At 33.9% G+C, this 25,649-nt stretch overlaps 1 protein-coding gene across 3 annotated transcripts; it reads left to right on the top strand.

The window, feature by feature from the left end:
- Positions 1–392: 392 nt before the first annotated feature.
- LOC124370580 (zinc finger protein 596-like) lies at positions 393–24,461 on the top strand. 3 transcript variants are annotated; one of them, XM_046828873.1, is made up of 4 exons: positions 532–572; positions 15,811–15,912; positions 22,655–23,615; positions 23,868–24,461. In XM_046828873.1, the coding sequence occupies exons 3-4, from the start codon at positions 23,183–23,185 to the stop codon at positions 24,140–24,142; spliced, it is 708 nt and encodes a 235-aa protein (XP_046684829.1). In that variant the 5' UTR covers positions 532–572; positions 15,811–15,912; positions 22,655–23,182; the 3' UTR covers positions 24,143–24,461. The 3 variants fall into 3 exon arrangements, with proteins under 3 accessions (XP_046684828.1, XP_046684829.1, XP_046684827.1); XM_046828871.1 differs by having other exon boundaries at positions 22,655–24,461; XM_046828872.1 differs by lacking the exon at positions 15,811–15,912 and having other exon boundaries at positions 393–572; positions 22,655–24,461.
- Positions 24,462–25,649: the final 1,188 nt, after the last annotated feature.

Raw genomic sequence — 25,649 nt, forward strand, 5'->3', positions numbered from 1 at the left:
AGACATTTTGAAGACAACAGATTTAACAATGTATAAAGAACTTCTCACTTTTCTCTTTACGATTAAGAAAGACATAAACAAAAACAAACTATTTCATCCATTCTATCAACATTAATGTTACCTTTCTTGGGAGTGTTAACAAAATCAATCCGTGGCCCATACCTTTTCGGGTTAGGAAGTTGGCCTGACGGGTCCCTGGCCATGAAGACAGTAAACCCTACCTTGATCCTATTCACGTCCTGCCATTATTTTACAATCCCAATCCTCTTTGAACTAACAGTACACAATCATATCTGTTTCACCCGATTCCACTAACAAAATAGGGAAAATCTTGTAGAATATTGAACAACGAGGCTGCATGACATACGAAGCCTGCTCTAAGAAGCTAAACTTGAAGAAGAAAAAAAAGATGTTTAGGCTGTTTCAGTTTCAGTGACAGGTGCGGTAAATAATGGAAAATAGAATGATAGAGATAGAATCACATCCAAGACTGACGTATCGAATAAAAATGAACATAACTACAAATCAACAAATGTGTAAAATTGAATCAATTTACACGTTCTAGGCGACTTGTGAGTACCACTCTATCGCATTAGCTACCTTGATATTATTGAGCCATTCTAACCATAGAACCGACCATTTGTTCACTATATATTGGAGGCCCCGTTTTAGATGGTTTGTTAGGCTGTCTTGGGATTAAATTTGTTTAATGTACATACATTACAAAGGATGTTCAACTTAAAACACAAAACATTAAATATATTAGTAGCCTAGTTCTACTGCTTTTGCTTGATATAAAGATCTAGCTTTATCCAGTTTATATTAGGCTAGTTAATCAAAAGAAAATGCTCTGGAAGAAAATTAAAGTAACAGTATAATAAGTGGCCACCAACACAATGGGATGATAGCCTAATTATCAAATGATATGGAATCATCGATATTCATGACCATCTAGAAGACAGAAAACAAAATGTCAGACCAAATAAGATAATAGATTTATGCTAGATATTTTTTTTAACAATATGGTTTGGCTAGTTTTTAATCTTAAAAATTAATATATATATAAATATTAATATAATTTGCAAATTAATACTTATTTTTTTACAAAACATGATTTTAATTTTGAATTTAGTTTTATACACGTTTTTACTTTGAATAAATTTTGAACGATGATGTTGAATTAAATTAACTGGTAATTCTAAGCAATATATGGGTCAACCTCGATTTTTCTCATATTACAATATATTGTTCCAATAGTCAATTAGAGAAGGAAATGACTAGGATTTCTTGCCGGAAAGCAGTTACAGGGAGCAGGTAACTGCCAGACGGTCATATATTGCTTAGAGTTACCTATTAGTGATCAGGGGCACTGACGTGATCTGGGCTTCAAATTTGGAACTACTCGAGTTAATTTTTTTTTTCTAAAAGAGCAAGCAGCGCGAAGCGCTGCGCAGCGGGCAAGGCATCGTGCGTGATCCTTTTTTGTATTAAAAATTTTTGATAAATTGTTATTACATATTACAATATAATGTAGGTAATGTATGTAAAACAATTTTAAACACATAATTACATGCCGGAAAGCAAAGTAAACCAATATAATCCGCCCAATACAAAATCTCCGTAAAAATCTGGTAAAGTAATCTGTGTCATTCCTTTGGCCTGAATCAATTCAGTATAGACGAAGATCACGCACGATGCTTGCCCGCTGCGCAGCGCTTCGCGCTGCTTGCTCTTTTAGAAAAAAAATTAACTCGAGTAGTTCCAAATTTGAAGCCCAGATCACGTCAGTGCCCCTGATCACTAATAGGTAATTCTCGCGGTTGCCTGCTCCCTATAACTGCTTTCCAGCAAGAAATTCTAGTCATTTCCTTTTCTAATTGACTATTGGAACATTATAATGTAATATGATTTGCCTGCTCCCTATAACTGCTTTCCGGCAAGAAATTCTAGTCATTTCCTTTTCTAATTGACTATTGGAACATTATATTGTAATATGAGAAAAATCGAGGTTGACCCATATATTGCTTAGAATTACCAATTAACTTTTAGGCTTTAAAAATGTTAATATAGAGAAGCTATATGTTTGTATGTAGTCCAAAACGAAATGAATTTGTTTTTTAAATTGTATTTAAAGTACTCTTGAGCTGCGTAGTACTAACTATTACAATTAGGGTAGACATGTTTCATAGAATTTAAAAGATGCTTGAATGGATCACCACCAATAATCATAATTTCTCGTTTATACTTACACTCTGTAAGATGATTGGCAATGCACTCACTTCTGAAACTGGTTTTTTTTATAAAATTATTTTGAGCCAATATTCATATATTCGTCACCTTTGTTCTTGTCATCACTAGCCTTCTCCTACATAAATGAAATAACGGCTCGAAATGGCGTTACTAGCAACAGCAGTTAATGACGCTCTAGTCTAATTTAAGAAAGCTGGCAATGATTAATTATGAATATCTATAGGTCACATGTCGTATCCGATAGTATCGATATTTAAAATCGATAATCATCCAATTGTGTTGGCCACTTATTATACTGTTGCTAGGTAAATGTTTACTTTACCCACTTTTGTGGAAACTAACAAATGGTCTACATTCGTTAGTCGATTGTTATTATCAAACAATTAGATATATTATCCTATTTTGATATTATACAATTGTAGGCAACAAGAAATATAATACATAAAAACATACATTACAAATTTTTAATAAAATAAATGTAACAATTACATTATGAAAGTAACAATACCAGCTTTTGCCTAGACCTAGGCTACACATTAGAGAAATGTTACAGTATTTTTAGCTTGCCCAGATATTAGTGAGTAACCGTTTTTGTGAAGTAGAGGAAAGGATTCTCCCCAAACAGGCACACTTCCCTCCAGTACAGTCACGAAGATGGTCTGCTAGACAGTCTGTCGGTAGTCCACTCCTCAAACTTCTCTTTAATGCTCACCAAGAACGGTCACTTTCAATTGCATATCTCACACAATTTCCTCATATTCATCATCATTTACAAATTTCCAAAAGTTACTTCTTGTTTATTGTTTATATTACACATTACTATAATTAGGATGTTGAAAGCTTGTGTTAAGTTAAATTAATTGTAGTATCAAATTATTCATTTCATCAAAACATTCAATGAAAACAACCGAATTATGAGTGTTATTAAAGTCCCTGAAAAGTATATTCAAACTGCTTATTTCGCATACTTTCAGTCAATCATTAGATATGACCTGGTCCTATAGAGAAATTGTAGTAAAATAGACAAAATTTTATTGTTGCAAAAAAAGCTGTTAGAGCAAGGCTGTTGTACAAGACCATTGTTAACCTCTGTATGTGAAGATGGGAATTCAAACTGTAATAAACCTTTATATATTTTATCTTCCTTTATATATAATGAGAAACCCACAGTTAGGAAGACTTGCCAGTGATGTACATAGCTACAACACTCGTAATAAAAATAAAACAATAATTCACTCTCACAGATTGGGCAAGTTAAATGGTCACTTTCACTTGAGCATCTCATTCTTAACCCGCTGCTACTCGCGCGTGTCAGTTTTTCTAACATAAGAATTTGTTTAAAAAAAAAACACCCATTTTGTTACAAAATGAACTTATTGAACATGTTTCACAGCAATATAAATGTATAAAAAGACCATATTAACTTATTTTAATGATAAAATATTAGTTTAAAATGTAAAATAAAAATATTTTTTGTATTACGTTAAACAATACTTTAAAAACGTAATTATCTTTAAGTAAATATTACGTAGTTTTAAGAAGTAGTACTATGGAAGTAGTTTTTAAAAGTCTTAGAAATAAAATATACTTTGATTTCAATAATAATAAAAATAAAACTTTCTGTTGTAAACATAATCAGGGCCTTTCTAATCAGAGTCTGCTTCTACATTCTCGCACTCTAGGCAGCTAAGTACAGTCTTCGCCGTGTGTTCTTTGCATATTGGTTTCTCACAGGCATTGCACTGATGTTGTGTGAATCTGTTTTTTCGAAGAGGGCAGAAAACACACCGTGGCTTTTATCCTTCTTGACGAGGTGTAGGGTCAGGTGGAGGAAGTTGAGCAACACGTCTTATTTTCTGACGAAGTTTGTAAGAAAGGTTTGGTACTATTGCTCTTCTGACTAGATGCGGTTTAGTCAGTTGTGTTGCAAGTTCTTTAAGATAGTTTCTTCTTATCATGGACACTTGAGTGTTGCTGTTGAGGATGATCTGTGCGTTTATTCCACCAATGTTCAACATTGAACAAAACAGTGTCAGAGGCCACCGATGACTGATTCTTGATATGCTGTACTCACTCTTCATCCTGTCTACGTCAACTCCTCCTTTCGTCAGGTTGTAAAAGGATATCACCTCTGCTTTACAGAGGTCTCCAGAACTTTCGTTGATAGTATAATCTTTGTGCATTGTAGAGATCATGAGCACATTTTTGTTTTTTTTTAGGCACATAAGAAGCAAGAAGACACCTGTTAGGGGATTTGCCATAAAAAATAGAGAGCTGTTTACTGTACGATCCTTGATGAAAGTGGCCTGAGGTGGCAACTGAGGCTTGTTTTTACGGATGTTACCAACTACTGTCAGTCTATGGTTCGCAAAAAGATAATTTTCAAGAGGGATTCCGGTGAAATAGTTGTCCATTATGATGTTTCGGCCAGAATTACTTATAGGTGCAATTAGTCGCTTCACAAAATTAGCTGCATCGTTATCTACATAAAATGGCCCCGAAGGTTGTTTGGCAGTATACACTTCCAAATTGTATGTGTAAAAGGTACGGGAATCTACCAGAGCATAAATCCTAATCCCGTACCTTGCTGGTATGTTCGGTATGTACTGGCGAAACTTACAATGCCCTCGAAATCCATCTAACATCTCATCTAAGGTTGCATATTCACTTATTGTATGGGAACCTTGACACTTTTCTACAAATTTGACAAATAGATCACGAATTGGAGCAAGATTATAGATCTTTGTCTCTCATCTCGGGTGTTCATGTCATCAAATCTAAGAGCTTGAAGTAACGTTTGGAACCGTTTCTTAGACATCGTTGCCACAAAAATATCAGGAGCAGTTCCATCAGTATGCCACAATTCTTCAACATGTAAGTGACCAGCTTTTTTAACACCCATTAGGTACAACATACCTATTACAGCTAATAGCTCAGTGGCGTCAGTTTGAGGACAATCTCTTTGTCCTCTTGTGTACGAATCACACATCAAAAGTAACCTTTGATTCATATAACAGACTATTTTTTTCAATTACAGTACGTCATCGGGGAAAAAAAGTCTCCAACTATCTAAAACTGATTTACTGTTTTTGGCTAAACTTTTGGTACCAGGCAGTTTCGTTACTACATTTTGTCTAATAGTTCTTGTAGTTGCAGAGGTTGGCTTGTGATTGTGCCAAGATGTAATGCCATCTTTTCCAACAGTATGGCCTACAGTGACATTTTGACGTTAATTTATTTGTGGAGCAGGTTGAGGCTCGGTTGGTTCTTGATGACCTTAGTCAACATTATCTATGTCCATAGATTCTATACCTTCCTCATCACCCGTTTGTTCAGAAGCAGTGTCGTGATTGCTGTGTTCACTTTCTGCATCAGACACAGAAACGTTTCCATGTGGATCTCCATCAACAACTTCATTCTCGTCTTTCTCACAACAAGAATACACAAAAAAAGAATCAGATTTACAGTATTAGTGTCCAAAGAAAACTAATAAAAGACACTCACATAGTTACTCGCGCCCTTAGAATTTTACAAACATAAAGATTTACATGATTACTCGCGTGTTAGATTCCTATTAACACTATGTGTGCGGCGGTCTTTTATCCCCTCCACTGCACCATGACACCACTTAAGAGATGGAAAACTTCAAAAAAATTGCAGCAGAATACTTAAGGGAGGCAATGAAGAAGCGGCGGCACTGTTAAAAAATTTTTGCAACTTTTATGAAAAAAATGGCAAAAATGTTAGATATTTTCTAACACGGGAGTAATCGCGGGTTAAATACCCTGTAAAAACATTTACACACAAATTTTACCATTGTTTCTGAACATCTCAATTTCATTCAGTTGAGAAATTTCTCACTGCAAATGATTTGTTTCTAATTTGTATAATTTGATATATTAATTGTTAAATTTTGTATTTGTTGTTAAATCTTATATTTACTGTTAAATTTTATACCTATTAATGATTTATATATTTTTTAGGGAATTTTTTAAAATTGTATACATTTTGTTACAATCTTGTTACTTTTTACAATTGTTAATGCCTTGTCCTGACTAGTTTTAATGCAGCCTGCTTAAAAAACAAAGTACTATAGGTAAACCGCTAACAAAAAAACCTTGGTTGATTTGAGTTCACGCAGGGTGGGGTAAATATCCCTCCGCCGCCCCTCCAAGCATCCCCACCACTGCTCGGCGCTCACTCCATTTCAATCTAATAAAATCAGCTGACTAATCCGGCTCAGTCGGTATCGTTCACTGCTGCGACCCGTTCAGTTGAACCGGTCAGTACAGAGTTACTAAGCCTTCCCGCTAGAGCGTGTTTTACCGGTCATCGTGTTGACTGAACAAAATGAACGAATGAACGACTGGATGTAATGACCAAGTGAACGAAAGGATCTGCTTGCAAAAATGTGTTCGGATAGAGGAAGAAACAACATATTTTAGAGTGAATGGTTAGATATATAACAATAAATGTATTGTTTCAGGAATCTAGTAAATGTAAATATATATTATTAATAGAAATGATTAACAAAAATTAACTGTATATTACTATATGCATTACTAAATATTTTAAACGTTAATATTTAAGAACAATGGACTTGGTTGATTAATATGCCTTTGATTTACAATAAGATTATTTCACATTTTAAACATTTAATCTATTAAGTTACCACCACTTTTCATAATACCCAGGTTGAGTCATTAAAATAATATTACGCACACTACTACACAGAATGCTTCCTCTCAGATCGACCCTGCATATCGCACCTATATCGACCATGTGTTACCACATGATAACCTTTTAAATGCTAATTGGCAATCAATTTTTAACAGCACTAATGTTAATGTTTTTACGTTACAACTACAATTTCAATAGACAATCGAATAAATTTAAAACGAGGTCAAAAAAAGCTAAAACCATGGATTACTTCAGATTTAGTCCATGCTATAAGACAAAGAGATAAATTACGTAAATTAGTGAAAAAGCAACCATTTAATGTGGAGCTTAAAACCCGCTATGTCAATTGCAGGAACATTTTAAGCAGAAATTTAAAGCAACTAAAAAATATTATTTTTGTGATAAATTCGACCAAGCTAATGGGGATTTAAATATGTTTTGGGGGGGTTTAATTAAATTGATTGGTAGAGGGGTTAACAAAGTTTCTTCCCTAAATAAATATTTGCCAAATACCAAATTATTCAATGACAAAATTAAGCTTGAAGTAGCTAACGAATTTAATAAATTCTTTACTAATGTGGGTCAGAACTTGGCGAACTCTAATGGCTCAAATGTAACAATTTTTTTCAAAGACAGATCTTATAGGCTTCATTCGATCTTTAACTTACGGACTGTTACAAGAGGTTATACGTTACGTATCCAGTTTGAGAGGAAATTTCGCTCTTGGGCACGATTCAATACCTGCAAGTATATTAAAAAAAATCACAACACATTCATTTTTTGACAAATAAAATCCGCAAGTACATTTTTGCCTTCAGACAATTACGAGAAGTACTCACAGATAAGGAAATTAAAGTGGTCTATTTTGCTTTCGTTCAATCCCAACTTTCATTTGGTATTATAGTCCATGGTGCTGCTTTCAAAACTATTCTTGAGCCATTAATTTTTGAACAAAAAACAATACTAAAAATAATGTTCTTTTAGAGTACCTACAACATATTCTTTAGAATTAATTTTCTTCGAGGAAGAACTAATGACTATAAGAAATTTGGTCATCAAAACCATTCTTATTTACTTATACATTAATTTTCATACTATTTTAGCGTTGAGAACTTATACTCATAATACACGGTACTCGCAACAAGTCGTCATTACAGTTTCTATATTTAAAAAAAACATTCAGTGTAACAAATTTGTATTACATTTCTCAAGTTTTGTACTGTAACGTGTGTTTGAGTTACAACTTCGCTTCTGTGTTGCAATTACCTAATCTTTACTGGTTTAAAAACGCGTGAAGGATGGGTTACTATTGTTAGATGGCGAAGAAGTATATATACTTATAGTCCCTTGTTATCGCTGAACTTCTAACCCTTCCTCGCTATTTATTGTATTCGGTCTGTCCTTCATTATAATTACCATAACTAATACTTCATACGACAGTGCAGCAAAACTAGATTTATACTCGGTTACGTATCATTATCAATGTGACTCATCAATTGCCTGCGTGGTCACTGTTGTCATTGCCATCCAGCCGGATTAAAAATAAATTCTAAAACCATTAATCATCATCATCATCATCGTCAGACGTTTCCGTTCTCACGGGTCGTCGTCGTACACAGCCTCCTCCACTTTAGTCTATCCTTCCAGGTCTCCTCTTCATCCACCTTCATCCACGTCCCTCTAAGTCCAACCCCTCGTCCTCGTCGTGAGGGACGGGCAACGGCTCAAAGAGACGGCTAACGGGGCTCTGGTGAAGCTATGTCAGGTCTAGCAAGCCGGTAGTGGATAAAAACTTGCTTTCAAAAATAAGAAAAAACCATTAATAATATAAAAAATTACTAAACTACTATTTTTTACTTATATTATTTGTTCTATTATTAGTTTTGAGTTCCAATATTCACGACCAGAGCCTACGCACAGGTCCTAGGCCCATATAGGCTCATCCCGGTTATACTACTCTTCTTATTTCAAATTTTAATTGAATTAAATAGAATTAATGTAAGGTTTATTATAATAAGAAATAATTAACTACGTATAAGTACCGTATTGTTACACTCTGATACATGATTTCAGACATTGTATATATTTGCTTACGTTTGTTGCAAAACGTGTATAGGCTATGTGTTTTACTGTACTATTTTTAAGAAAATAAACCATTTTCATTTCATTTTTCATTTTACCTGATTTGGAACAAGTATCAAATTTATTCAGTTGCCAGGCCAAATTGAACAAAACTTTCAAAGTGAACGGGTCTTTTGAAATACTCCGACCCGGATCACTCGTTCACCTGACTGACTCGTTCGAATTGAACGGTCCAAGTAAGTAACTGCAGTATAAACAATATGGCGCGAGCAAGACAAGATTTAAACAGCTGACAAGAAGATGCTCCGCCCACTCACCACTCCCCCCCCGCCGGAGGGGGGCCCCTTCTGCGCTGTGCTGCTCAAATATTTGCTTCTGCACAGGTTTCTTTATTAGCGGTTCACCTATAGAAAAACTGTCTCAAACCACTGAACTAATATAATGTTGCTGTAAATGCTACTGTTGGAACTTTATTTTTATTTTATTTAGTTTTTAGAATAGTACATTGTTACCTAAATTCAAGCTCAGATTCAAGATTCAAGGTTTTTATTGTCATTAGGCAGTCCATAGAAATGCAATTGACAAAGTCATAGCTAACTATTTACAATGATCACAGCATATAAACCTTAAAAAATACATATTAGGCACATATTTTTCATGTAAGTCAATTGAATAAATATGAGTCAATAAATAAACTAAACTATGTACATAAATGATTTACTAAAGTTAATGTAAGGTTTAAAAGTTGAATCTACACACAATTAAAAATATCATAAATAAATTAATAAATAATTTAAAATCTTAGGCTACTAATATCACAATTCAAAAAAATCATTCACTGAATAAAAAACATTTTGTTTAAACCACCTTTCTGTTATTTGTTTAAAACTTTGCAGGGGTACAGTCCCATGCCTTTTCAGGTAATTTGTTAAAAAAATTTAAGTTTAATTTTAATGTGACTTCTATTGGTTTTCTCTAATTTTATTTGAGGCAATTCTAAGAAATAATTTGATCTAGTTGGATATTTATGTACTTCCTGTCGTACTTTAAACAACTCAAGACTCTCTTTAACACTAGTTAAACAGCAATATATATAAATTATAAAGGGTCATTACTTCTAGTTCTTTAAAAATTTCTACACATGACGCCCTAGGTTCAAAATTTTTATTATCCTAATTGCTTTTTTTTGCCATACAAAAACTTTTTTGGAGTTACAAGAGTTACCCCATAGGGTTATGCCATAAAGCAAATGAGATTGAAAAAATGCATAGTAGGCCATAATTAGCATATTTCTTGATACACAGTTTTTTTAACCTTCTCAAAAGATAGGTTACCCTTGCCAGTTTTTTACACAGTTCTTCAATGTGATAATCCCAGCTTAACCTAGATACATTCCCAAAAGCTTTACAGGCTTAATGTCTTTATATATATTGTGTGATTCAAAGAGAAAATGATTTTTTCAGTTTTGCTGTTGTTTACCATAAGTTTATTAGCCTCAAACCAATCTAATGCCCTTTTAACTGCCTGGTTTTCTAACGTAACAAGTTCATCAAGATTTTGATCAAAATTTAAGAGAGTGGTATCCTCAGCGTAGAATATTGTTGTATACAGTGTATTAAAAGCTAAGTCATTGATGGCAATAACGAAGAGTAAAGGTCCTAACACTGAACCTTGCGGGACACCCACTTTTATTTCTCTAAAATTAGATTTGTCTTGCCCTTGTACAACCATCTGCTCTCTATAACTTTCCACTACTCTTTCTACAGCTTTTACAGTACTACGTCCAGAGATGAATCCAAATTGTTGATCGCAGAACAAATTATTTTGTACAAAGAAAAGATTTAGTTGCATTTTTTTACACCCTTCTAAAATTTTACTAAATATTGGTATCAAGGAAATTGGGTTAGGATATTTACCTTGTTCCAGAATCATATTAAAAATAAAGGTGAGAGGTCTTAAAATTATGTCTATGATGTCCTTTACCACTTTGTTAGATATCCCGTAATAGTCCTCACTCCTTGATGATCTCAAGTTTGATACTAATTTTAAAATGTCACTATCTACAATTTTTTTTCCAACTAAAGATCTCTATTACCCTTTTAGAATTCAAGACGTAATAATTATTTGTAAGTTCTATTGTATTGTTTTCCAATACACCAGTGTTTAAACCACTACCTATATCTAGATTACTTACTAAATTAACAAAATAGTCATTAAATGTATCACATTGTATGCCTGCTGCCTGATCATACTTATTGTTATTGCCAGAGTTAGTTTCTGCTTTTATTACATTCCTAGCTGCTTTACATTTATTTGTGGCATTTTGTATATAGTTTTCATTTGACTTTATTTTTTCTTGCCTAATTTTGGACCTGTACTCTTTTAAAGCTCCTAAATATTCCTTCTTATGGTAATTTTCATTAAGTGTACCCTTGCTACTTTTGAACCTATCTTAAAGGCCAACCACAAACTCTCTAAATTTTCTTAACTCTGATGTAAACCATTTATGGTGTGGGATTTTCAAAGCGTTAGTTTTAATCTGCTTCACTTTACAAAACTCATTGAGAGAGTTTGTCACATTAGTAATAAAGTAATCACAGGCTTGATCAACCTCTGAAAAATTGCCAAATGTATGTGACCAGTCTACAGCTTTTAAATTTTCCCTAAGATTTAAAGTGGCATTATATGAAAGGTTTCTAACATATTTTACTTCCTTATTACCATTTAATTTTGGGTTAAAAAAATCAAACTTTGCCAAAATCCCTGCGTGATCCGATAAAGTGGGGTTCTACAACTATACAGTCAACATGTTTTCTAGATACATTTGTGGCAATATTGCCTATACATGCTTTACCTCTAGTTGCTTCTTGATTCAGACAGTACAGGTTACAAGATCTTAAAACATTTAAAAAAGAATTTGTTTTATATGATTTCTTTACAATATTTATGTTAAAATCTGCTGTTAAAACAATTTTTGAATTTTTATATTTTTTGTACAGAAAAGTTAAAAGTGTGTCCAAAGACTTAAGAAAAATGTCCATATTAGAATCTGGTGGTCTGTAAGCTGTGAAATGAAATGAAAGAAAGTTTATTTCCTGTATAATTACAATACTATTACAATTAGTATTAATATATACATTGATAATAAATGTATGTACAATAAATAACTAAAAGTATTAAAAATATTGTTTGGAAATTAGCCTACATGGGCAAGCAGCCTGTGCGTAGGCTAGAGTCGTATTATTAATACCTAATATGTATTTACAAACTTATCTCCCAGGAATGTAGCACTGATATATCTCTAACCAAAGGTATCTCCATTAGTACAACGTTCATCGCCATCAGTGCATTCCAGTACCTGTCAACAGGTTATTTTTCAAGTCCACAGCCGAAGATGGGAATGATGGGGGGGGGACAATGTAGTATTCAGTAATGTCTACTGTAGCAGTTAGTCGTAGGTAAACCATAATCATGAGCAAACAGTTTGTACGAGAATGGTCATGACCGCTCACACCCGGACAGTAACAAGGTCTCGGCCTCCTCAAGTCCAATATGCAGTAGAAAACTTGTAACTTTATGTTTGAATATTTCAATAGACAAGGTTTCGAATAAAGAAAAATTACTAAATTTGTTGCATATATTTCTAAATAAGGTCTGAGATATATAAAATGAGTTAGTATTTGAATATGACTTAATTAATGGTATAACAGAGATCCCCACTCTATTAGAGTGCCTGGTATTATAAGAATGTGACGTTAAAGAGAAAATTGTAGAAAAATGTTTATATATGTTTATTAATATACTTTTTATATACAACTGGCGTAAGGAAAGAATTGATGTTTCATGAAAAAGATTGTAAGTTGGATATCTCTTACTTTTCCTAAACCCTGCTTTTAAAATACTTTTTTGAATAAATAAAAGAGGTTCAAGGACCGATTTTCGAGCTCCTCCCCATGCAATGTTTCCAAATGATAATACAGACTGTACGTAAGCAAAATACGCAGTTTTAATTTCTTTGTCACTTAAAATATCACTTAATCTTCTGAATGCATAAATGTATTTTCTGACTTTTTTTTGTAAATAAGCTACATGTTCCGTCCACTTTAAACGATGATCGAAAAGCCACACCTAAATACTTATAGGACACTACACTCTCTATACTCTTACAATCACATATTACATTTGTGTAAGTTCCACAATTATGAATTTTCAATTCATTGAATGGGCATTCTGAGTTAATGCTTAAAGAAATAGGCATAAATTTTGTTTTTAAGATGTTTAATGACAGAATATTTTGATCCAACCACTGTTTTATACTCATCAAATCGCTCAATGCCTTGGCCTGTGCTTCTAGCCACCTTCTTCCTGAAATAAATATTAAACTGTCATCTGCGAACAGAAAAAGTTTGCCTTGTAACTGAATTTTTGCAATATTGTTGATATATATTAGAAACAAAATTGGACCTAATGTGCTGCCTTGTATTACCCCGTAGTCTACACTTTGTGGATCGCTAGTTGCTCCGCATATAGACACAACCTGGTTCCTGTCATTCAAGTAACTAGTGAACCATGCTAGAGCAGTACCGCGGATTCCTATCATTTCCATTTTTTGTAGCAAGATTGTGCGATCAACTGAGTCAAACGCTTTTTTCAAATCTAAAAATATGAGTAAACACCTATTATTTTTTGAGATATTGTCGTTCAATTCCTTATTTACGTCAAACAATACATCATTAATATTCTTGTCTGATCTAAATCCATATTGGCACACACTCAATATATTGTTGTTTTGTAAATATGAGACTAGCTGATTCTTCACTATACGTTCTAAAACTTTGGAAAACACGCTTAACAATGAAATAGGGCGGTAGTTGCTTTTGTCGGTAAAACAATTTGATTTATAAAGGGGGTAAATTTTAGCCAATTTGAATTTTTGGGGAAATACGCCAGTTGATATGCTTAAATTAATTATGTGTGTTAAAGGCTGCAAAATAATATGCATATTAGACCTTATCAGGTCCGCCGAAACCCCATCCCATCCAGGTGCGGATCCTCCTCTCAGTCCAGTGATTTGCCGTGCAACCTCTTGTTCAGTCACAGTGTGTATTGTGAAGTCCGTGTTCAATCTAAAGTCAGAGTCTCTCACCACTGGGTTCCCACTTACAATGATATCGTCTGCTAACTTTTTACCAACAGATGAAAAAAAAGGTTTTTAAATTGGTTTCGTAATTCACAATTAAAAGGTTGCTTTTTAAGAATTTTGCTTATTTTATCTCTTTCCCGTATAGTGCTTATTAGGTCGGTTGAAATCCATGGCTTGAGTTTTTTCTTACGTGTAACAGGATTTTTAATTTGTTTTTTTGAACTTGATAATGCACCTGAAACAATATGAGCAAAACTATTTGCACACTCATCTGTATCACAGCAGTTCAGTACAGGTTCCCAGTGAGTATTAGTAAGATTGTCGGTGAACAGTGCTCGGTCTGTGTACGTGATGGGCAGTGAGGGGGTGTCTTGGGCAGTACTGCCGAGTGTGATACTAAGTGCGGTGCTGTAGTGGTCTGTGACAGTGGTCTGTAGTACTGCTGCCCGCACACTCCGCCAGTCGTCGTATCTCACAAAGATATGGTCCAAGCAGGTCGTGCTGTGATCTGTCACCCGAGTAGCTCTGTCCACACATTGTAGCTACCAGTCCGTGGCCAGTGAGGCAGTTCAAGTATTTATCTAAAATGTCGTTATTTGTAAAAAGGTCTATGTTGATGTCTCCCAGCATAATGCATTTTTTGTTGTGTTCTAAGTTCATATAATAGTTGTCGAGAGCTTCAATAAAACTGTTTACATCACTATCAAAAGTTCTATATTGCTAAAAAGTTAAAGCGCTTATTATAGTAAGTAAAGTCAAGTGAAATTCCGTATACGTCTCCTAAGGTTATTTGTGATGCTGTCACTGATAAGCGTTTGTTTACATATACAATTACACCGTCGTTCTGGTTCCGTCTTTTGTCCGTCAGTACAAGGTCAAACCCATCTATATTCACCCCTCCTCTCCTTCCCCCAGCCAACATTCTGTAAAAACTATAACATCTAACCTGTCTACTAATAAACTTAAATACACTGATAAATCGCAAAAAATTTTTGAAAAGCTTCTAATATTTGAATGGAACACATTTAAATGAGTAAGTGTACTATCCCTGGGGAAAGAATAAAAATCTTCATATTCATCTATACAATCGATTTCAGTGCATATAACTGGAAGAATACCATCATCATTATCGTCAATCATGCCTTTTCTATTGTTTATTGACAGGCTGTAACTATGGCAAGGTTTTCCCTAGACAGAATCACTGCTGTCGCTTCAATGGTTCTTTCGATACAAAAACTATCCACATCAATAGTCTTGAAATCAACATCCTGCTTGACAAATATAACACTTCCTCCTCCTAGTGACATTTTCCTACAACTAATATTTCCTATCTTAAAACCATATGGAACATACATGGAGGCTTCCTCAGTATAAAGCCAGTGCTCACTTAGTGTTACAATATGACAATTCAAACTACTTAAAAATAAATCCAACAAATCTAACTTATTTCTAATGGATCGAATGTTTAAATGAAAAATATTTAAGGATTTATTGTCGCTGTAGTCTGACATGGATGCTTGCCCAGCTGCAATGGTTGGCAGTTTTCCGACGCAGTACTTCTTGAAGAGGAAAGATCTTCTTCTACTTGCTGTCTTGACTGCTGAGTTGCTGGAATGTCTCTGCCTCACTTGTTGTGATTTGTTGAATTTTTTCAGCTATCAGCTTTGCTAACCACTGTTTCCCTCGGGTGTTGAGATGTTGGCCGTGACGAGTATGGAAGTGTCTCTCTGCTTTACTCACATCAACCACTGTAGCGTGTGAGTATTTCTGGCCTAACTCCTTCAAGCGCAGATTAGTCCTTGATACAGCTCGATTCACACAAGACCAGTTTACCAAGTCGTATCGCGTCGGCAGATCAACCAGAACGACATTGGTGTTTTTTGTGTTGTCCAATGTGTCAGATATGTTTGACAGAGCCTCTTCAGCCTCATTTCCAGCAATGTCATTTGACCCACACATGAGTACCAAAATGTCTTTTTTGTTTAAATTTTCCCCTTCAATATTCTTTTTCTTCAAAATTTGCTTTGATCTCCCTCCGGAATTTATAAAACCCACCGCTTCATATTCAGTTAGGGAGTGTATGTTGTTCAGATGCCAGGCTAAATTTCAACAATGACTATCAGCGCAGAGGAGAATCTTATTTTTGCCAGGTCTCTCATCATCAGAAGTGTTTTCTTTTAGTTCACCTTCTTTTTCATCCTTTTCTTGAGATAAAAGAACTTCAAAACGGTTTTGAGTTACTTTATTAAAATTTGAATTTAATCATTTATGTAGCTCTTTTTCATATTATGTATTTTGTACATTTCTTAGTGTTTGCAACTGATGGAGGAGCAACATTTTGGTTTTTTTTTAGAACTCCATGCTCTTTTTCCAACCCTGGTGTACCTTTTTTCTGGAGTTGAATGAAACAGTGGAAGACTAACATGTAATTGTTCTCTATCTCGTGTTGGTAAACTTGGCAAATGAGGCTCCTTAATTATAAGATTTTGTTCCTTTATTTTTCTCTCTAAATTTATTATAATTTCTTCTTTTTGCAAAACTAAGGATTCTAACTGTACACTATGGTTTTTGAGTTTTTGTATTTCTTCCTGTGCTTGCCTCAAATCTTCATTCAAGGTGTTTATAATTTCCATTTGATTCTCGAGTTCCTGAGTAACATCTATTTCTATTAAACTTGTTTCCAAGTCAAGTTCTTCAGCTATATCAGAAGATAAGTATGACTCACAGTACCATTTTTCTTTGGTTTTGTAGATTTTGTTGTACTCATCATTACTGAAGGAAGTACATTTAAAATGAAACCATTTATAGCATGCTCCCCTACATAATATGGACTTAGCTCTCTTTATGTCCCTTGTACACTTCCCAAAAAAATTGTTTTTTATTTGTCATATTTGAAACACAGTTAAAAAAAAAAAGTAAATAATAATAAATAAATAATAGCAAATTCAATAACTGTATGAAATTATTAAAGCTAGTGGTAGAATAAATAGTTCCCTTCCAAGGATGTGAGTTTGTTTGTAAACAAAGTTGGGTGTAGTTGACAGTTGGCAGTGATACCTGTTCAGGCCCAGTCCTAGCTCAGCTCAGTTTACAGTCCAGAGGTCAGGATGTCTTATCTCTGATCATTCTTTATCTGTATTCAATTAATATTCTTGTATTTCCATGAAAAAACTTTGATTAAATTGTCCTTATCTTATTTAATTCACAGATTTTATTAAAACTACTCACATACACTTGAAGCTGGTTGTAAACACTACACTTTGATGTAAAACACTTCCTCGGCAGTTCTAAAAAACCACTAAGTTTATACAAAATATTGAAGAGCACACTTGTACCTGTTGCACACTGTGTACCATTCACAGGTACCATCAGATAAATTGAAAAGCGCTTTACATAAGGGCTCTGGTAATTTAACTTTTTTATCTATAATAATTATGTACATACCGACCTATATCAGTAAGCCAATAACAAATAGTAGATATGTACAGAGGGCTACATTGCTTTATTTTATATTTAAAAACTTTTTGTTATATCATATTATTTTGTAACCCTTATAATCATCTAAAATGTTATTAAAAACTTAGTAATATGTTTTAACATTAAAAATAATTTTAATATGATATATAACAAATTATAAATTCAGTAAATTACATTATCTGTTTCATTTTTTGGTCATGTCTTCTTTCAAACACCAGCTTTTCTTACATATGCAATTAAAAAGATTTACACTGTAATATATTGTTAGAAATTGAGGTTGATACAATAATTTTCTAGATAATCATTGCGGAACTAACGCAAACCATAACTTCGTAATTTTGTATGTACAATACATATAATCGATTTATAAAACATTTAGTGCAGTCATTGAAGCATTATTGCTCCGAATTTTTTTACCGTGAACCGAATTGCATATAATTTTGGAATTAGGTTCATCTTACCCTTAACTTCAAAAGTGAAAATGATTTGTACTCCACAACCCTGGGGGTGGTTGCCACCCCTTCTCGGGGGTGATTTTTTGTTTTTCAAAATAACCTCGAATACCGATAGAAGCCCTTATTTTAAGCAAAAAATCATCTATAAAGATTTTCGAAAAATCCAATACTTTTTTCAAGTTATTGGCAATTGAAAATTCGCAATTTTTCATGTTTTTCGTCGGTTTTTTTGCAAATATCTGCAAAAATATACGTTTTATCGAAAATTTTATAAAAAACAAAATTGTAGCAAGTGAAAAAATGAACAATGTGGTTTTTTATAAAGTATTCTAAGTGCAATATTAAGATCAAAGCCGTTTTGTATTTTTTCTAAAATTTAATCGATGTGGTCAATGCCATCTAGTGGCGAGCAGATGCATTTTAGGCATTCTAATAAAAAAAGGGTTTTGTAGTGCTTGAAATAAGCTTTAAAATGAGCACTATTAAAAGTCTTTTGCACGTAAAATAAGTGAGCTGTATTGCAAATAAGAGGAGCATCTAGTGCTTTTTTCTTTTAAATCAATGGGTTTCATAAGTGCCATTTCCACTAAAGTTAAAATTAATCGTATTCCGCCTAGAATTAACTTTATTATGAAGAGTTTGATAGATTGTATCAGTTTGGCTGCTTCAGGACATCTTTTTAAAAAAAGTCACGTTTTAAAACAAGTTCAAATAAAAAAAACAACTTTTTCATAAATCTCAAAAATAACGACAGATACGTAGAAAAGTGTAAGGATGAAAAATTTAGGTATTTTTCTGACAAACAATTTGTTTTTTTTGCTTTTTCTGTCAAACAAAAATTGACGGAGATATGATTGTTTAAAGAGCGTGTGGCAGCGCAATCACAGCCTCTCTTAAGCCCTTTAACCCTTCACTGTTTGAGAAAAAGGTTTCTTACTATATATTGCAATAAAGGATGTTGTAGCTATCTTAATTACCTTTACAATGGTTTTTTATAAGTTGTGATAGCATGAAAATTGAAGGAGTTAGGGTCCAAAAACTTATCATATTTTTTTCTACTTAGTAACTGAAAATTTCTTTGTGTGAATATTTGGAGCAATGTGAAAGTATGCAGTATAATAGAAACCCAAAACTATTGTAATGTGTATATATATACACAATATGGCTCATATATTTTGGAAACAGGCATGAATACATACCAACGTTCTTATATGTATATATAACACATTTGAGTGAATTTTATATAATTTGTAAATATTTTATTCAATAAATGGCAATTTTTTACTCTAAATTAAATTATTTTTAAATATGTAATCATATATATTTCCTGTTTTAATTTAGGGGTAGTTTTAAGGGTAGAAAAGCTTAAGAATACGATAACCATTTTCGAGAGTTTGGAATAATATTTAAATCCTTTTCATTTTATAAAACAAATTTTAACAATTTTTTATCAAGGGGTAGTTTTCAAGGGTTGAAAGGGGGTTAAAAATTTGATAATTATTATAGAGAATATAAACTATTACTTACTCTATACTTACATCTTTTTATGTCGTACCAAAGAATTTTTTGTGATTCTTTCAATTTAGGGGTTGTTTGCAAGGGTTGTACGATTTTCAAGGGGTTGAAAATGATTTTAATATGAGGTAATTGTGTTAGAAAACACTTTACAATTTCACCACTTACTATTAGACATGTTTTCTAGCGATAAAATGACTCGATGTCAATTTTTCCATTAAGGGGTTGTTTACGCCCCTTAAAATAATAGGCGGAGTTCAGATCATTTTCACTTTTGAAGTTAAGGGTAAGATGAGCCTAATTCCAAAATTTCATGCAAATCGGTTCACAGTAAAAAAATTCGGAGGTAAGACCGTATTTTTCGCTTCAATTACTGCACTAATTTGGTAACTTGATCACATGTAAATATCAATTTCTTTATTAAAAATCAACACAATGACTTCACACTGAAAAATATGTTGTTAATCCCCTAAAATTGTGTAATTACTAATTTAATCCATACTCAAATATGCATATGATTTTTCAAACTAAATTTAATGTATTAGTGTGATCAACAAGTACAGTCGAGAAGGGACGTTTAGGTCCTGATGGTTCTGATGGATAGCAATGACAGAATTACCTGAGAACTGAGCGGCAGGAGAAAATGTATGTCTGAAGTTTGCGGCAGATCAGCGGCACCCTGTGGTAACCTCCTGCCGTCTACGTCATTCGTAATCAGTGTCGAGCGTTCTCCGTAAGTGGAATAAAAAAACATTACACTTTTTAAGTCGCCGCTTCGTATTTCGGCGAGGCCCCGGTTTGGTCTGTGGACGAGTGTCTAGATTACAAAAGAAAGTTTTGTTAGGTTTTGCTATCTCGGTTATATCAAAAGCTTGACTGAACTAGCTGATTTTAAATTGGAAAAAAGTTGCGCAAGTTTTGTCTCAGACAGTAAAAATAAATTGCTAGTCCAAACGGGCGCAAGAACTTGTGAGCGCCGCAACCAGTATCGCCGGACAGTTGTTTGCAAGAATTGGACAGAGGTGTCAGCCGTTAATTAATTATAAACATTGCTGAGACATCACATCCGTGTGTGAACAGAACAGACTTCGTACTGACTCCCGCAACAACCAGCGATAATGCTGTACAAAGTTCCCGCGATTAAAATTACTTATCTTATTCACATTCTCAAGTTCTCTCGCAACTGTACTTGCCAGTGTAAAAGCAACGTAATAATGTTGTCAGTCTGCAGACAGCCATCCGGCCAAATCCACCACGCACATAAGTTTTCGTCGTCAGAGCAGCATTGGATGGACAGCGGCTAGCTGAAATCCCTTCAGTCCTCCGATCAAAACTATTCATTCTTCACCCACACGTAACGGTTGGTCGATAATTTTAACTGTTGAAACGATATAATCCAGCGTGTATGATGAGCCTAATGGCATGTTATTTCGTAGTCCATAGCTATAATATATCGAACACGCTGTGGCTTAAACTTAACTTTTCGTGTGTTTAGTTTACTGTCTAAGTTGAATAATTGTGATTCCATTCCTGCATTAATTTAAAGGCAAACACCAAATATTTAAGAGCCAATATTTTGTGATAATTGATTACGTTAACTATGTTCGTATTCTGAGGGCTCGTGCCGATGGCCGAGAGGTCTAGAAGTTGGACTTTGAGTCTGAGTTAGAGACAGCGCAGGTTCTAATCCTGTCTGTGACCCTTGTACTTTTTATCAGTACCCTCGAATTGTATTGCATCGACTTTCCCTCGTTTTCTGTTTGATAAGATCCTCGCACAGGCCAGTAGGCCATGAGGACGGGCAGAATAACTATGGAAGGTGACTGTTCTGTACATGTGTCTACTGACGAAATGATTCTACAGATCTCAAACTAACCGCACTTCCGTAGGAGATAACTTTCTGATGTATTCTTCATATATTGGCCGGCAGTGGGATAAATGCGGAGTCATGATACTTTCGTAGGATTGTAACCAAAGCTGCCACCAAATATGAGAACAATAAGCGTGAATTATGCATTCATTTTGGACTCGTGAAAAACATGTTGATTATGAATGTATTTCTATAATGTCTTATATTTTTATTAGGGATGGATCGATTCCGATATTTGATCCCGCGGCTATCTTCACTCAATTCTGATACCAACCGAAGTGCTTAATATTTAAGTATAATTCGTATGTTCTATATTTTGGCGCATCATCGTCGAGAATCTGCTGCATCTATTCGTGGGCAACAACTGATCAGCAGTACACACATTATCTCTTGCTAAAACGTGTTTTGTAGTTATTTGTGTATGAAATATATTTAGAAACATATAGTAAATTTACCAACGTCTCATTTACTCCTGTGATTTTCAATAACCATGAGAACTATCACAATATCGATACTTAAGCATTAATGTTTAGGCACTTTAATGTTTAAAATATTCATGTTTTATGTTCACATTTACGTTCTTCTTTACCTTCTAAAATTATTTTAATCAATATAAGTACCTTTTTGTTTATATTCATATCATAGTATGAAAATATATCATATAAATATTCATATCATTTCATATTCATTTCAGTTTGTCATGAAAGGTAAGGATAAGTCATTCGAATTTCATGAAAAACCATGTTTTTGATGTGATGAAGGTATAATTTTAGCCATGGATAAGTGCTATCTACCCCCACTGTGCGTCATCTTCATGTGACCAGTGAGCTCTACGCGATTTGTGCTCAGGTTCTTGTATTTGAGCACAACAGTGGTCCGATTGGAAGTAGTCTTAACCATTACATGTGATGCTTGACATCAACTCATTGTTATTGACTATCCCAACTTGTGTTAATGATATTTGATTACAATGAGAAATACATACCTGTGCCTCTCTTGTAGCAATAAGAAATTAGTATTCTAGTTTATTATTAATAAATAAAAATGTTCATTACACTTTGGAAATCTTACAATGTTAAGTAAATAATGTTTTAGTTATACGAGCATGTGTACAGGGAAATTTACTCTACTCCACTAAATTATGAAATAAAACTTTTAGTATAAGTTTGTTCTTTGTTTCAGATTCAATGTCATAGCTGTTGGAAGCAGTTATAACTGAGGACACAATTAATTTATTTATCATGTGTGCATCATGCAAATCAAAATGTTACAAGTGTTTAATTTTTCATTAAACATAAGTGATGTACATCAGATTTTCCTAATGCAATTTGCTTCCACGATAGACTTTTCTGTGATCAGAATATTGGCTCATTTATTTGCTATTAGATAATACTTGGTATTTGCATTAAATATCTATTAGTGAATGGTGTTTGTTTATAACTCATTTAGACAAAATAGAATTATGTATGCTATAAAAAGTTGTGTAACAAGTAAAATTTTAAATTATAAATATTATTAACATTGGTTTTCATTTAGTTTATATTCCATGCAAAAGTGATTTATTATGATTAGCCAAATTATTTATTATAGATTCATAGTATTGGCAAAAATGTACACTTTTACACATTGTGGCTAGGCTACAAGTAAAGAAGGAAATAAAACTGTTCTCTTTGCAGCTATACTTGTACATGAGTGCCACTGGAGGAATAAATGGCAACCCAAAGTGAAAACCCATATGAGTGTTCACTTTGTAGCTATTCTTGTACTAGAAATAGTAACTTGAAGAAACATATATTAACTCACACATGTGTAAAACCTTATACATGTTCAATGTGTAGATATGCTACTTCTAGAAACAGTGCCTTGAAGAAACACATGTTAACTCACACAGGCGAAAAGCCTTGTAAGTGCCCCCTCTGTAACTATGCCTGTACTTCAAATAGTGATTTGAAGACTCATATATTAACTCACACAGGTGAGAAACCGTATAAGTGCTCCGTGTGTAGTTATGCTAGTTCTAGAAGTCATACCCTGAAGAGCCATATGTTAACTCACACAGGAGAAAAACCGTATAAGTGTTTCCTGTGCAGCTACGCTTCTGCACAAAATTATGACATGAAGAAACATATATTTAAACACACAGGTGAAAAACCTTTTACTTGTTCCCTGTGCAACTATGCTTGTACTTATAGTGGCTCATTGAAGAGGCATTTGTTAAAACACACAGGTGAAAAACCTTTTACTTGTCCCCTGTGCAGCTACGCTTCTGCACAAAATTATGACATGAAGAAACATATATTTAAACACACAGGTGAAAAACCTTTTACTTGTTCCCTGTGCAACTATGCTTGTACTTATAGTGGCTCATTGAAGAGACATTTGTTAAAACACACAGGTGAAAAACCTTTTACTTGTTCCCTGTGCAACTATGCTTGTACTGAAAGTGGCGCATTGAAGAGACATTTGTTAAAACACACAGGTGAAAAACCTTTTACTTGTTCCCTGTGCAACTATGCTTGTACTTATAGTGGCTCATTGAAGAGACATTTGTTAAAACACACAGGTGAAAAACCTTTTACTTGTTCCCTGTGCAACTATGCTTGTACTGAAAGTGGCTCATTGAAGAGACATTTGTTAAAACACACAAATGAAAAAACTACGAGTATGTAAAGGCCATGTCACACTGCCGTGGCGTCGCGTCCGTCCATCCATAGTATGAACGTCCGCGTATGCCGCGACGGTCTCGAGTCCCGTCAAACTACCAGACACGCGTCCGCGGCCAACGCCACGTCTTTCTAGGAGTTGCTTATGCATTTCAACTACTTTGAATTTGTTTAGTTATACACTGATAGTGGAATGAATAGTTTGTTATAGGTCTACAAAATTAATTTATTGTTCTGGAGCGTATTCATTAATAATTATTATTATCAAAATTATATTTTCATTATTACATGCAATACTATTTCTATTATGAACTTAGTAATTAGGGCATTTAATACTTTGATATACCTCTTTAAAAATATTGGTTTTTATATATAAGATGCACTTGAAAGGATTATTTTTTAATTTTTGTGTTGATGTTTTCAGTTTTGTAATAAGTCTTTATGTTTTTAAAATAAGGCATATTTAATTTTGTTATAGATCAAACATAATATGAAAAATAACAAATAAGTTGATTGCATATAAACATGACACCAGAGTATTCATTAACCCTAGAACTGGCGGTCATTTCATCCTGGAGTGTCGGGCTGTTTTAGAGCTTCGCGCAAGGGTTTTTTAAACAAATTATTAAAAATATAAAATAAAAGGAGTTGGCAGTGGCAAGAGCGCGCGGTGCTCCGGTGAGGGGGTTGGGGAGGTGCTTTATGCGCATGCGCGAGCCTTCGTAGCATCGCCGACGTCGGCCAAGGATCGCTCCAGCCGCGTAGCGCAGCAGACGGTGGCCGACGCGACGAACGTTGCGCCACGTCGGTTATGTCAGTGTGACTTGTCCTATTTGACAACATGGTTAGCGATTATTTTAAAAATCCATCCGCAGTTGGACGGACGCGACGCCACGGCAGTGTGACATGGCCTTAAGGGATTGTTGTGAATATATCCATGTATTACAAATTATACATTAATTAACATGCACAGACGAGAAATCTTAAAAGAATTTTGTCAGTGGAGGTATGTTTTTACTACAATTGAAGAACACAGGTGAGAAACTTTAGTGTTTCCTCTTTTGCACTCAAAAGAGGACCTTGTAGAAACATAATAACTAATTCTCAAGAAAAAAAAACTTATTTTTCATTGTTTAGCTATCTTTGTACTGGAAATCACCATTTGAAAATAAATCCTAACCCATATGGGCTGAAACCTTTATAATGTTTCCTTTTTATCTATATTTGTACTGAAATTTAAAAATTAAAGGTATCAATATGCAGGAGATAATCTTGTGTTCTTAATGCCAATGTAGACGTGTGTCCTGTAAGTTAAATTAAAAGGCAAATTAATTATCTTTTACTCAAAATGTTACGATAATTTATGTTACTCAATAAACTAAAATACTATCTACCTCATATGATACATATAATTATTTTGACATTAATTTTTTATTGTGTTTTGTATTCACACTTGAAAGAGGTGTGTGTGGGTGGGTGCGTGCTTGCGCGTGTGTGTGTGTGGTTGTATTTGT

This window comes from Homalodisca vitripennis, unplaced genomic scaffold, assembly GCF_021130785.1.
Source record: "Homalodisca vitripennis isolate AUS2020 unplaced genomic scaffold, UT_GWSS_2.1 ScUCBcl_335;HRSCAF=2099, whole genome shotgun sequence".
NCBI classification, from domain to species: domain Eukaryota; kingdom Metazoa; phylum Arthropoda; class Insecta; order Hemiptera; family Cicadellidae; genus Homalodisca; species Homalodisca vitripennis.